General features: G+C 54.6%; 1 protein-coding gene across 1 annotated transcript in view; it reads right to left on the minus strand.

The window, feature by feature from the left end:
• Nucleotides 1-15,000, minus strand: part of chm (CHM Rab escort protein) — a gene marked incomplete at its 3' end in the record, with an annotated part of 26,932 nt that overhangs the window by 306 nt on the left and 11,626 nt on the right. The window contains exons 9-11 of the mRNA XM_083665350.1: nucleotides 7,953-8,030; nucleotides 1,929-2,033; nucleotides 1,006-1,069 (exon numbers count right to left, since the gene is read on the minus strand). Coding sequence (XP_083521476.1) covers nucleotides 1,006-1,069; nucleotides 1,929-2,033; nucleotides 7,953-8,030 — 247 coding nt within the window. The remainder of the gene's footprint in view (nucleotides 1-1,005; nucleotides 1,070-1,928; nucleotides 2,034-7,952; nucleotides 8,031-15,000) is intronic.

Below are 15,000 nucleotides of genomic sequence, written 5' to 3' on the forward strand. Positions count from 1 at the left end.
AGTGTTCTATGAGGTGTTTACCTAGCAACACTTTGATTGGCTACAAAATGAAGCATCATCATTTATGCATTTCTGGTGACTAAAGTCACCCTTGCGCTTTAGAATGTCGACCATTTGGACGACTTTATTCACCCTCGGCATTAAATGAGTTAAAGGGATGATGTTTCTGTGGGGCTGCTCTCTTTATGCAGAAACACATTATGATATTGGATTTATCAGGTTCCATTCAGAGCTGAATCCCATTGTTCCCTGTTCTTCATCTCCATACTGAAGGCTGCCACTCACATTAGCCTAGCTAACGCTAACGCTAGCACGTCAACCCCCATTAGCCTAGCTAACGCTAACGCTAGCACGTCAACCCCCATTAGCCTAACTAACGCTAACGCTAGCACGTCAACCCCCATTCTCCAGCCACTCCCATTACTGTATGAAACTCAGACCAGCCGTCACAACAAACAGCATTACAGCCCAACCGGTTCTGTCGGGCCGCTTCTTTCACGACAGGGGCCTGTCAGGACTATTGTACTGACGCTCCGAATCAGCTTTGATGCCGAACCCGGTTCCTTTACAGGAAACTTGGACCGGAACCAAGAATCCATACAAATGTAATAAGAGAGTTGAAACCGAATGTAAAATGCTAAACAAGCGGGGAAGGGAAAGTGCGCGGTCGGCAGGAACCCACAGGGGTCAGAATAGCATTTACATGGATCTGTGGGCTTGTTAGGGGGGGGGGGGGGGGGGGGGGTCTGGATGTGTCTGAGACGGAGTAGAGGTGGGAGGACGGTCCGGGGAGGGGGGGGGGGGGGAGCTTGTATGGGGAGAGGTCTGTATCAGGGGGGAGGCTGGCGGAGGTAGAAATCGGAGGACGGGGCTCATTGGAGGCGTGGTATCAAACACCAACGCAGCCTACATTTTATTGGCGCCTAGAATTTGACCCGAACCAACCAGGAGCGGTCTCACTGTTATCTGTTACTGAGTCTTGGTCGACCCGGGCATCGCCAGTACCTGCTGTTCTGAGTCGGAGGGCAGGATGGAGCGGTCTGTTATCAGAACTGCTCTGGAGATGAACCTGGGGGAAGACAGGGTGAATGAGAGAGGGAGAGAGAGAGAGAGAGGGAGGGAGGGAGGGGAGGGAGGGAGAGAGGGAGAGGGAGAGGAGAGAGAGAGAGGGAGGGGAGGGGAGGGAGAGAGGGAGAGGGAGAGAGAGAGAGAACGTCAGCACCAACTTAGATGTCTGTGTGTGTGTGTGTGTGTGTGTGTGTTTGGCCAGGCCGGTGATAGAGAGACTGGCTGTACTAAACTGTGCTGTTCTGTACTGTACTAAGCTGGGCTGGACTGTACTATACTGTACTAAGCTGGGCTGTGCTGTACTATACTGTACTAACCTGGGCGGTGCTGTACTGTACTAAGCTGTGCTGTACTGTACTAAGCTGGGCTGTGCTATACTGTACTAAGCTGTTCTGTGCTGTACTGTACTGTACTAAGCTGTGCTGTACTGTATTATACTAAGCTGGGCTGTACTGTATTAAGCTGTGCTGTACTGTACTATACTGTACTAAGCTGTGCTGTACTGTATTAAGCTGTGCTGTACTGTACTATACTGTACTAAGCTGTGCTGTACTGTACTATACTAAGCTGGGCTGTACTGTATTAAGCTGTGCTGTACTGTACTATACTGTACTAAGCTGTGCTGTACTAGGCCAGTCACTCTGCACTGTCTCTAACAGGATCAGTCATGCTATAATTGGGGTCAGTGGTTTAAATGTCAAGGTCTCCTTTCACTGATGGAGGCTGTAGCCAGGTGTGTGTGTGTGTGTGTGCATGTGTGCATGTGTGTGTGTGTGTGTATGCATGCGTGTGTGAATGTGTGTGTGTATGCATGCGTGTGTGAATGTGTGTGTGTGTTGGTGTGCGTGGGTGTGTCTCACATGGAGGGCGTGTCCTTCCTCTGTGCTGCTCCAATGTAACCGTCCTCCACTACAAAGTGGCTGCAGCTGATTCGCTGGCCGTTTGTGTCAATCACAGCTTTGCACCTCGGAGGAAGACAGGAAGACAAGACATCGTCAAGAGCTGATAACAGGAAGAACACACACACACACACACACACACACACACACACACACACACACACACACACACACACACACACACACACACACACACACACACACACACACACACACACACACACACACACACAATATGACTCTTTAAACTGGGGGCCAGGCTGGTCTGGTCTGGGTTAGAACAGGCTGGGCTGGGCTAGGCTGAGTTAGACCAGGCTGGGCTGAGCTGAGTTAGACCAGGCTGGGCTGAGTTAGACCAGGCTGGGCTGCGTTAGACCAGGCTGGGCTGGGCTAGGCTGAGTTAGACCAGGCTGAGCTGGGCTACGCTGGGTTAGACCAGGTTGGGCTGGGCTGGGTTAGAACAGGCTGGGCTGAGTTAGACCAGGCTGGGCTAGGCTGAGTTAGACCAGGCTGGGCTGGGCTGGGCTAGGCTGAGTTAGACCAGGCTGGGCTGGGCTACGCTGGGTTAGACCAGGTTGGGCTGGGCTGGGTTAGAACAGGCTGGGCTGAGTTAGACCAGGCTGGGCTAGGCTGAGTCAGACCAGGCTGGGCTGGGTTAGACCAGGCTGGGATGAGTTAGACCAGGCTGGGCTAGGCTGGGTTAGACCAGGCTGCGCTAGGCTGAGTTAGACCAGGCTGGGCTGAGTTAGACCAGGCTGGGATGAGTTAGACCAGGCTGGGATGAGTTAGACCAGGCTGGGCTAGGCTGGGTTAGACCAGGCTGCGCTAGGCTGAGTTAGACCAGGCTGGGCTGAGTTAGACCAGGCTGCGCTAGGCTGAGTTAGACCAGGCTGGGCTGAGTTAGACCAGGCTGGGCTAGGCTGGGTTAGACCAGGCTGGCTGTGCGGCTGTGACCTTCCAGAGGGGGATAGGAGGGGGGGTGTGAGGGGGAGCCGGTGGCGGTGGGGAGGGGGGGGCTGATCTGTCTGCTTGTTATGTCAAGAGTTATAAATGTGCTTTATAGGGCTCATTATCTAAACTAATGGCCTGGGGGCCACATCCTTGAAATGGACTTTCACAACACAATAAAAGAGGAGGCAGGAGTCGTGCTGAGGCCCAACACGCCCCCCCCCCCCAACACGCCCCCCCCCCAACACGCCCCCTTACTCCCCCAACAACACCCCTCACCCCCCCCCCCCTCACCCAACACGCCCCCCCCCCCCAAACCTCCCCCCACCTCCCAATAAGCCTCACCTCGTTGAGAGAGAGAGAGTGACTGTCTGCAGGATGGACTGTTTATGTAAATTAAGATTTATTTACTGGGAGGAAGGGGGGTGGGGGGGGGGAGGCAGTGGAGGCTGATGCCTCAAATCAATCCTAAACCAATGGAGTGAGAGATATGGACTCTGGATACGGTCTACAGGCCGGCCACACACACACACACACACACACACACACACACACACACACACACACACACACACACACACACACACGCACACACACACACACACACCTGAGAGGTTTAAAGTAAATAAACACCACACACACACACACACAAACTCACACACACACAATAAAGTGCCCTCACAATTTCAAAAGCAAACTCCTACAATAATGAATGAATAATGAAACCGATAATAATTCTAAACAGGATGGTAAAGTAAACAGCAGGGCATTAACACTGAACAGTAAAGGTACCGTACGGCCCCCCCACCGCCTGTGACTCACACTGCCCCCCCCCCAGGACGTTAACGCTGAGGTCTGGAGTGTCAGAGAACACGACCCTTACAACAAGCACGCACACACACACACACAGACACACACACACACACACACACACACGCACGCACGCGCAACAACTCTGGGGATGACCGTCCCCCTCACAAGGCCGGGGGGGGGGGGCTTTATCTATCAGAACTATTATTCATAAACATTATGATTCATAAAGTGTGTGGATCTCATCCATACTAAGCAGGGTCACAGCCTTCTGACTCATGGATCATCTCCAACAACACCCTCAGCCAACGTTACAACCACAACCAAATGGGTTCTAGGTAGAACAGAACCAAAAAGGGTTCTGGGGAGAACAGAACCAATAAGGAACCAAAAAGGGAACCACTTGGAACCAAAAAAGGTTATTTTCTGCTTGTCCCTGTAGGAGAACCCGTTGGGTTCCAAGTAGAACCCTTTTGGGTCGTTCTGTGTCTTATGTGTACACATCAGAAGCTCTCTCTCTCTTCAACCCCAGGAGAACCCTCCTCCCATCCTGACACAACCGACTTCTTCTTCTGTGGTGGAGGTGATGAGTGGATTTACTACAGCTGGCTTCTTCTGGTCCAGCTGAGATCACTGACAGTGATGGGAGGAGGTTAGACAGTGATAAAACTACATGAGGACGACGGAGGCAGAGAGACAAGAGAGGTCAGAGAGACAGGCAGACAGAGAGACAGGAGAGGTCAGACAGAGACCATCATGAGGTGAGAGGATGGAGTGGACGGATGGACAGGCAGACAGAGAGACAGGCAGACAGAGAGACAGGCAGACAGACAGGCAGACAGACAGGCAGACAGAGAGAGAGACAGGCAGACAGAGAGACAGACAGGCAGACAGAGAGACAGACAGGCAGAGAGACAGGCAGACAGAGACATGCAGACAGACAGGCAGACAGACAGGCAGACAGACAGAGAGACAGGCAGACAGAGAGACAGACAGAGAGACAGGCAGACAGACAGAGAGACAGACAGACAGACATGCAGAGAGACAGACAGGCAGACAGAGAGACAGGCAGACAGACAGAGAGACAGACATGCAGAGAGACAGACAGGCAGACAGTGAGACAGACAGACAGACAGACAGACAGACAGACAGAGAGAGAGACAGACAGACAGACGCTGCAGTGTTCAGCAGGACAGGAGCAGCCAGGTGGGGCCGTGTTATCCAACATTTCGGCAAATGTCTTTTTCGAGAAAGGAACCTTGGGAAAAAAAGACATTTGTGGAACCGTCTGGTGTTTTGTGCTCTTACAATAAAATGTTTCTATGAAGCATCCACCTGCTGTCCTGCGTGCTCTCCCCCTGGGAATATTCATACATGGACTTATTTCTGGGGACAGCAGCGCAAAAAACAATACTTGGAACAATTCAGTATCGCGGCTGAAAGGACTTGTTTAAACGGGGTGTGTTATCCCCCATAATGCACGGCGGTGGCGTGATTAATCTGGCTCTACCCTTTCAGCTTTATGTATGCAATAAGAGGAGACATAAGGAGGTAATTTATGATGAGCAGGGAAATTAAAATCATTGTTCAAGCCCGCCAGACACCTTGCAGGTTTTTTCACCTTGGTGAAACTTTTCTCCTGTAGAGTGATGTATGGAGGCAGCCCTGACCAGGGGGGGGGGCGGGGGCGGGGAGGCGGGGGCTCACCGCCACGCCTCACTGGCTGTTTACTGTTCTCCTTACCTGAGTGACAGCACCTTGGACCTTTGCCGAGTAGCGTACACGATTACCTCAGGAGGCCTCAGGAGGCCAGCCATACACTCTAACCCTAACCCTGGCCCTCCCAGCCATACACTCTAACCCTAACCCTCCCAGCCATACACTCTAACCCTGACCCTGGCCCTCCCAGCCATACACTCTAACCCTAACCCTGGCCCTCCCAGCCATACACTCTAACCCTAACCCTGGCCCTCCCAGCCATACACTCTAACCCTAACCCTGGCCCTCCCAGCCATACACTCTAACCCTAACCCTGGCCCTCCCAGCCATACACTCTAACCCTAACCCTGGCCCTCCCAGCCATACACTCTAACCCTAACCCTGGCCCTCCCAGCCATACACTCTAACCCTGGCCCTCCCAGCCATACACTCTAACCCTAACCCTGACCCTCCCAGCCATACACTCTAACCCTGGCCCTCCCAGCCATACACTCTAACCCTAACCCTGGCCCTCCCAGCCATACACTCTAACCCTAACCCTGGCCCTCCCAGCCATACACTCTAACCCTAACCCTGACCCTCCCAGCCATACACTCTAACCCTGACCCTCCCAGCCATACACTCTAACCCTGACCCTGACCCTGGCCCTCCCAGCCATACACTCTAACCCTGACCCTCCCAGCCATACACTCTAACTCTAACCCTGACCCTCCCAGCCATACACTCTAACCCTGACCCTCCCAGCCATACACTCTAACCCTGACCCTCCCAGCCATACACTCTAATCCTGGCCCTGACCCTCCCGGCCATACGCTCTAACCCTAACCATGGCCCTCCCAGCCATACACTCTAACCCTGACCCTGACCCTGACGGCCATACACTCTAACCCTAACCATGGCCCTCCCAGCCATACACTCTAACCCTGACCCTAACCCTGGCCCTCCCAGCCATACACTCTAACCCTGACCCTGGCCCTCCCAGCCATACACTCTAATCCTGGCCCTGACCCTCCCGGCCATACACTCTAACCCTGGCTGGTTCTGGGTCCGGTCCAGCTCCATGGCCACTGAGTGGCTCAGGTTTCCACTAAAGAGCCATGCTGCAAAACACATATCTGGCTGTATGTTCCCACAAGGTGAGAACAAACACACACACACACACACACACACACACACACACACACACACACACACACACACACAGAGACACACACACACACACACACACACACACCTCAGGAACATTAGCATATGTAACAGAGACGGCCACGCTATCAAAGGAAGTCCTGTTTTCCAGCTCTTCTCCCAGCAGACCGACCGGGTCCCTCATGACTCACACATCAGAGCGCTAGCACCAGCGCTAGCACGCTAGTCCCCCTAACGCAGCTCTGCCGGAGGGCCCCTGCGCCCCGGGCCCCTGGGGGGCCCCACCGCGCAGATGAAAGCGTCTCAGTAAAGGACAGATAAGGGCTCTGTAATCTGGCCCCGTTTATGACAACAGTCTTACCTCTGGAACTCATTAGAGGGTCCCTGCACTGACGAGCCTTATCAGCAGCCCCTCATCACCGTGGCTACACGCACACACACACACACCCAGCATACACACCCAGCATACACACAGACACACACACAGTGGAGCTCTCTGTCTTCACATAGGAATCAATTAGTGGAGAGGGAAAGGAGGGAGGGAGGGAGGGAGGGAGGGAAGGAGGGAGGGATGAGGAGGGAGGGAGAGAGGGAGGAGAGGGAGAGGAGGAAGGAGGGATGAGGGAGAGGGAGTAGAGAGGGAGAGAGGGAGAGGAGGAGGGAGGAGAGAGGGAGAGGGGGAAGGAGGAGGGAGGAGAGGGAGAGGAGGAGGGAGGGAGAGGGATGAGGAGGGAAGGAGGGAGGAGAGGGAGAGGAGGAAGGAGGGATGAGGGAGAGAGGGAGAGGGGGAAGGAGGAGGGAGGAGAGGCCAGGAGGAGCAGGCAGCATCAGTCATCTCCAGCTACAGCTGAGCCTGTGATCTGTCTCTCTCTCCTCCCTCTACCTCATCCCTCCCTCTCTCCTCCCCCGCTCTCTCCATCCCCCACCCCCCCACCCCAACCCGCTCACAGCTAAATTAATTTGGTATCTATATTCCGGAACCCCCCCCCCCCCCCCCCTCCCTCCCTCGTAGGAGCTCAAACACATGTCTTGTGAGGGAGGCTGCTCCCTGATTGGACAGATGGAACAAAGGGACTTGAGGAGAACAAGGACAGCTTTGTGTTCTTCTCCTCCTCCTCATCATCCCCCTCTCCTCTCCTCCTACCACACCTAAACTCATCTCCCTCTCCTCTCCTCCTACCACACCTGAACTCATCCCCCTCTCCCCTCCTCTTCCCAGGCATGAACTCATCCCCCTCTCCTCTCCTCCTCATTCCTCTCTCCTCTCCTCCTACCACACCTGAACTCATCCCCCTCTCCTCTCCTCTCCTCTCCTCCTCCCCGGCCCAGACAGTGTGTGAGGTGTGTAGTGATGGTATTTACCTGCCAGACTCCTTGTCCAGAACCAGACACTGGATTGAGTGACGGAGACAGTAGATCCCCCCGAACACAGCACACATCCTGAAACACACACACACACACACACACACACACACACACACACCACACACACACACACACACACACACACACACACCTTGGTTAAGACAGTATACAGAGAGAAGAGCAGTGACCATGACAACATTGACAGGAGACATTTGATGAGGTCCAACTCTATAGGTTAACCATGAGCTGCTATACCCCCCCCCCCCCACACACACACACCTGCCTCTCCTACACAGGTATGTACCTGCTCCACTGTCCCCCCCCCCCCCCACAAATTAATGACCAGACACAGCATCTTAATAAACCCCACTCCACCCCACCCCCCAGGCAGATAATCACCCGGGGCCATCTCCTCCCCCCCCCCCCCCCGCCCCCAGAGAGAGAGAGAGGCAGGGGAACCCCCTCTCTCTCTCTCTCCACACAGCATTAACCCCCACTGACAGACGTTTAGGTCCTTATGACTCTAATTAACTGGTCTCTGTCTGGACCAATCAGAGCGTCCCGCGGCCGGCGTTGGCCGGGCTGGGCCCGACATCACTCGCCGCCGCCGCCGCCGCTAAATTAACAGTTGTGAGACGTGGCCGGACCCAGCTCCGACCCCCCCGCTCCGAGCCCCCCGCTCCTCCCCACCGCCTCGAAATGGCATTTCAGTTCCTATCAAGCCAGGAATCAGTGGACGGGCAAGAGAGGGAGAGAGGGAGAGGAGAGAGAGAGGCTCTGGTCCGCGGGCCTGAAACAATAGGGACCATTAATAGCCTCCACCATGTGACAGCGAGCCTCCGCCATGATTTATGAGTTTGTGTATAATTTGATTATGCTATTAATTCCACTGATTACAGCTGCGGCGAGTTGGGGAGAAGGTCACCACCAAAATAAATCTTCGACAACCCAACCCAACCCCCCCCCCCCCCCCAACCCCCCCCCCCTTCAACAGAACAACTGCCTCCAACTAGTTATTGGTTGTAATTAAAAGGTAATGTAACAAGAGGCCTAAACAAGCTGCAGGCTCTGGCGTCTGGCTGCCTTCAAGGCTGGGGGAGGGGGAGGGGGAGGGGGGCAGGGGGGCTGGCAGGAGGTGGTGGTGGTGGTGGGGGGGGGGGGCGCAACTCAATCCCAGCCTGCCACAAATGATGATGCTGATGATGATGTCATAGACTACAATGTATTGACAGGGTGATGTTAGGTGTGTCCCCTCCTTGCAGGTGTGTCCCCTCCCTGCAGGTGTGTCCCCTCCCTGCAGGTGTGAGTGGTTCTACTGCGTCTGATGAAGGTCCTCTCTTCTCTGTGTGGTTCTCCTGGGACGTCTCTGCAACTCTGACAGGCCTGATCAGCTCTCTACTCTCTCTAGCTGCTAGGCTAGCTCTGGTCTTGTCTGGTCTGGTCTGGTCTGGGTTCTAAACATCTAGACGTGTCTGGTCTGGTCTGGGTTCTAAACATCTAATCGTTCTCCAGGTTGAGAAGGTCAGGTCAGGTCAGGTCAGGTCAGGTCAGGTCAGGTCAGGTCAGGTCAGGTCAGGTCAGGTCTGGGTTCTAAACATCTAGACGTGTCATGTCAGGTCAGGTCTGGTCTGGTCAGGTCTGGTCTGGTCTGGGTTCTAAACATCTAATCATTCTCCAGGTTGAGCAGGTCAGGTCTGGTCTGGTCTGGTCTGGGTTCTGATATGAACGTCATAATGAACATAATAAACCTGATATGAACGTCATCAACATGTCCTTTGCGGGAGGGAAGGAGGGATGAGGGAGGGAAGTAAGGATGAGGGAGGGAAGGAGGGATGAGGGAGAAAAGGAGGGATGAGGGAGAGATGAAGGACTCAGTCATGGACTATATGAACCAGGCAGCCAGGTAGCAGAAGTCACGGACCAGAACCATAAATTGCCTCTCGGTCCAGGACGCGTTAAACAAACTACATTACCCAGCATCCTCCACACCACGTCACCTGTCAACAATCACACCCTGGGCTGAGAAGGCTCTAATGTACCGCTGGAGGGTGTGGGGGAGGGGGGAGCTAATGGTTGGTCGGGGGGGGGAGGGTTGCTAATGGTTGGTCGGGAGGGGGAGGGGGGGGGTTGCTAATGGTTGGCCAATAATTAAAAGAAAACAAAGCTCCCGCCTGCCCAGCCCTGCCAAGCCTTCTGCACCAGATTAAATCCTGTTGGACGTGAAGAAGTGTGATGTTTATTGCTGCGTGTGAGCGGCCGAAGTGGGCAGGATGAGAGGGAGGGAATCTGATCTGTGACTGACGCTCGTCACACAATCATCTGCGCTAATTAATGCACTTCACCTTCCTCTCAATCTGCCGTCTGATTGGTACGCTGACGATGCCGCACGCAAATCAAACCGCTGTCAGGGCCAAACTGGAGGGGGGGGGGGGGGGGGGTGAATAGTGGTCCATCACACACATGAACACACACAGAAACCATTCACATACATGCAGAAACCCCCCCTCCTCCGCACCCTCCACTAGCTCCCAGTAGCAGCTCGCATCAGATTCAAGACCCTGGTGCTCACCTACCGGGCGGCAAAGGGAACAGCCCCTCCCTACTTGCAAGCAATGGTCAGACCCCAACCCCCCCTGCCCGATCACTCCGCTCTTCCACCTCGGCTGCCCGCCTGGCACCGCCGCCTCTACGTGGATGCAGCGGCCGCGCTACTCGGTCACGGCTTTTCACTGTCCTGGCGCCCCGCTGGTGGAATGAGCTTCCCACCGCTGTCAGGACTGCAGAGTCACTACCGATCTTCTGCCGTAGATTGTAGACCGATCTCTTCAAGCTACATCTTAACAGTCACTCCTAGAGACCTCTTCAACCCCACTACCCCCCTGTACTAACCCTAATTCTTCCTTCTTCTAGCATTGAGACTGCCAATGGCCCCTGGTGTGAGCATTGATTACTTGTCTTATGATGACTGATGGATAGATGATTCACTTACTGAGACAAATGTATTTGTTGTAAGTCGCTTTGGATAAAGGCGCCTGCTAAATGCAAAATGTATATGTAAACCATGCACACACACACACAGAAACCACACACACATGCACGCACGCACGCACACACAGGCCATGGCCACAGTGCAGGCAGGGTGTGTGAGTGAGAGTGAGGGAGGGAGGGAGGGAGGGAGGGAGGGAGGAGGGAGGGGGGAGGAGGGCCGGGGCGGTCGGGAGCCAGAGGTTATTTGGAGATGAGAGTGTGGTGGTGGTGGCTGTCAGCGATGACGAGGGATGCAGGCAAGGACACAAAAGCATTTCATCAGTTTATTAGACGCTGCTCGCTGATCTGTGAAGAACCTGGGAGAGGAGGAGAGGAGGAGAGGAGGAGGAGAGGAGGAGAGGAGGAGGGGAGGAGGATTATTGAGTTTGCATGGCCATCTCTCCATCCATCACCTCAGAGCAGGTATCAGTGTGATGGATGGACCACCTCCGTCTCTACCTCTCCTCCCTCTCTCTCTCTCTCCCCTCTCTCTCTCTCTCTCTCTCCCTCTCTCTACCTCTCTCTCTCTACACCTCTCTCCCCTCTCTCTCTCTACCTCTCCTCCCTCTCTCTCTCTCTCCCTCTCTCTCTCTACCTCTCCTCCCTCTCTCTACCTCTCCTCCCTCTCTCTCTCTACCTCTCCTCCCTCTACCTCTCTCTCTACCTCTCTCTCTCTCCCTCCCTCTCTCTCTCTCTCTCTACCTCTCTCTCACTCTCTTCCTCTCTCTCCCTCTCCCTACCTCTCCTCTCTCTCTCTACCTCTCCTCCCTCTCTCTCTCTCTCCCCTCTCTCTCTCTACCTCTCCTCCCTCTCTCTCTCTCTCCCTCTCTCTACCTCTCTCTCTCTACCTCTCCTCCCTCTCTCTCTCTACCTCTCCTCCCTCTACCTCTCTCTCTACCTCTCTCTCTCCCTCCCTCTCTCTCTCTCTCCCTCCCTCTCTCTCTCTACCTCCCTCCCTCTCTCCCTCTACCTCTCTCTCTTTCTCTACCTCCCTCTCTCTCTCTCTTTCTCTACCTCTCCGTCACTCTACCTCTATTTCTTTCTCCCTCTCTCTCTTCCTACCACTCTCTACCTCTTCTTTCCTCCCTCACCCTACCTCTCCATTTGAATCTCTCTCTCTATTCTCTCTCTCTACCTTTCTCTGACTGTTCCCACCCTCCCTCTCTCTCAATCATGTGTCTTCTCCTCTTCCTCCTCCTGTTCTACCATTCTATCATCTCAATCTTATATCTTAAAAACGTGTGTGTGTGCGTGCGTGTATGTATGTTAATGTGTGTGTGTGTGTGTGTGTGTGTGTGTGGTGCCCCCCAGCCTCTCGGGGAGGAGACAGGGAGGACGTCAGCGAGGACATGTCCTCATTACCAGAGCAGCCAGGCTGTGGCCAAGGTGAAGCACTCAGCTTTTACACCCTCAGATAAAACCAGAGATGAACCGACTCACCAAACAGCCCTGGTCCCACTCACCTCACTGACACACACACACACACACACACACACACACACACACACACACACATACATACTACACACACACACACACCACATACTACACACACACACACACACACAGAGAGAGAGAGAGAAACAGAAAGGTAGAGAGAGAGAGAGAGGTAGAGAGGGAGAGAGAGAGAGAGAGAGAGAGAGAGGTAGAGAGACAGGGAGGTAGAGAGAGAGACAGAGACTCGGGCCTAGGAGGTAGGGGCTAGGTGGTAGGGACTAGGAGGTAGGGGCTAGGTGGTAGGGACTAGGTGGTTGGGGCTAGAGGCTAGGAGGTAGGGCCTAGGAGGTAGGGACTAGGGGCTAGGAGGTAGGGGGTAGAGACTAGGGGCTAGGAGGTAGGGGGTAGAGACTAGGGGCTAGGGGCTAGGAGGTAGAGACTAGGGGCTAGGGGCTAGGAGGTAGAGACTAGGGGCTAGGGGCTAGGAGGTAGGGGGTAGAGGCTAGGGGCTAGGAGGTAGGGGGTAGAGACTAGGGGCTAGGGGCTAGGAGGTAGGGGGTAGAGACTAGGGGCTAGGAGGTAGGGACTAGGGGCTAGGAGGTAGGGGGTAGAGACTAGGGGCTAGGAGGTAGGGGGTAGAGACTAGGGGCTAGGAGGTAGGAGGTAGGGGGTAGAGACTAGGGGCTAGGGGCTAGGGGCTAGGAGGTAGGGGGTAGAGACTAGGGGCTAGGGGCTAGGGGCTAGGAGGTAGGGGGTAGAGACTAGGGGCTAGGGGCTAGGAGGTAGGGGGTAGAGACTAGGGGCTAGGGGCTAGGAGGTAGGGGGTAGAGACTAGGGGCTAGGGGCTAGGAGGTAGGGGGTAGAGGCTAGGGGCTAGGAGGTAGGGGGTAGAGACTAGGGGCTAGGGGCTAGGAGGTAGGGGGTAGAGACTAGGGGCTAGGGGCTAGGAGGTAGGGGGTAGAGACTAGGGGCTAGGGGCTAGGAGGTAGGGGGTAGAGACTAGGGGCTAGGGGCTAGGAGGTAGAGACTAGGGGGTAGGGGCTAGGAGGTAGGGGGTAGAGACTAGGGGCTAGGAGGTAGGGGGTAGAGACTAGGGGCTAGGAGGTAGGGGGTAGAGACTAGGGGCTAGGAGGTAGGGGGTAGAGACTAGGGGCTAGGAGGTAGGGGGTAGAGGCTAGGGGCTAGGAGGTAGGGGGTAGAGACTAGGGGCTAGGAGGTAGGGGGTAGAGACTAGGGGCTAGGAGGTAGGGGGTAGAGACTAGGGGCTAGGAGGTAGGGGGTAGAGACTAGGGGCTAGGAGGTAGGGGGTAGAGACTAGGGGCTAGGAGGTAGGGGGTAGAGACTAGGGGCTAGGGGCTAGGAGGTAGGGGGTAGAGACTAGGGGCTAGGAGGTAGGGGGTAGAGACTAGGGGCTAGGGGCTAGGAGGTAGAGACTAGGGGCTAGGGGCTAGGGGCTAGGAGGTAGGGGGTAGAGACTAGGGGCTAGGGGCTAGGAGGTAGGGGGTAGAGACTAGGGGCTAGGAGGTAGGGGGTAGAGACTAGGGGCTAGGAGGTAGGGGGTAGAGACTAGGGGCTAGGAGGTAGGGGGTAGAGACTAGGGGCTAGGAGGTAGGAGGTAGGGGGTAGAGACTAGGGGCTAGGAGGTAGGGGGTAGAGACTAGGGGCTAGGAGGTAGGGGGTAGAGACTAGGGGCTAGGAGGTAGAGACTAGGGGCTAGGGGTTGATGTAGGATTCAGGATGTGACTGTACAGTGATTCAGTGTTGACATACAGGAGTGATCATGTGTCATCATCTTATCTCAGGGCCAGAGGAGAGAGAGAGAGAGGGATGAGAAAGAAAAGATCTAATATGTAAATGACAGAGCCTGGAGGAGGAGGAGGAGGAGGAGGAGGAGGATTAATATTCACAACCAGGTAATAGATTAGTTCTGTCTACAGGTACAGTAGGACAGGAGAAGATGGTTTAATCATCTACAAGGAAATGATACAGCAAATATGGGGGAAATTAATCTCTGAATAGTTCTTTATGAGAAATAGTTTCATCTGAGACCCAGAGCCCAGCATCAGAGGAACAGTCTCCCTCCATATCTATAGTCCAGCAGCAGTACTATCAGAGGAACAGTCTCCCTCCATATCTATAGTCCAGCAGCAGTACTATCAAAGGAACAGTCTCCCTCCATATCTATAGTCCAGCAGCAGTACTATCAGAGGAACAGTCTCCCTCCATATCTATAGTCCAGCAGCAGTACTATCAGAGGAACAGTCTCCCTCCATATCTATAGTCCAGTGGACAGTCCCCTCTCCTCTCCCAGGAGCAGTAGACAGGCAGGGACAGTCTCCTCTCCCTAACCTCTCTGTCCCTGGTGGAACAGCAGCTCACTCCTGTCTAAGTGCTGGCGTTTCACAGCCCTGCTCCCCACAGACCAGCCCTGCTAAAAGCTGCCATCCCCAAGCCAGCAGAGCGGCTCTCACACACACACACACACACACACACACAACCCTACCCCAGTATATACACACGCATACACACACTACTACCCTACCCCAGTATGCACACACACATACACACACTACTACCCTAC

The sequence above is a fragment of the Argentina silus genome (assembly GCF_951799395.1).
Source record: "Argentina silus genome assembly, chromosome: 2".
NCBI classification, from domain to species: Eukaryota; Metazoa; Chordata; class Actinopteri; order Argentiniformes; family Argentinidae; genus Argentina; species Argentina silus.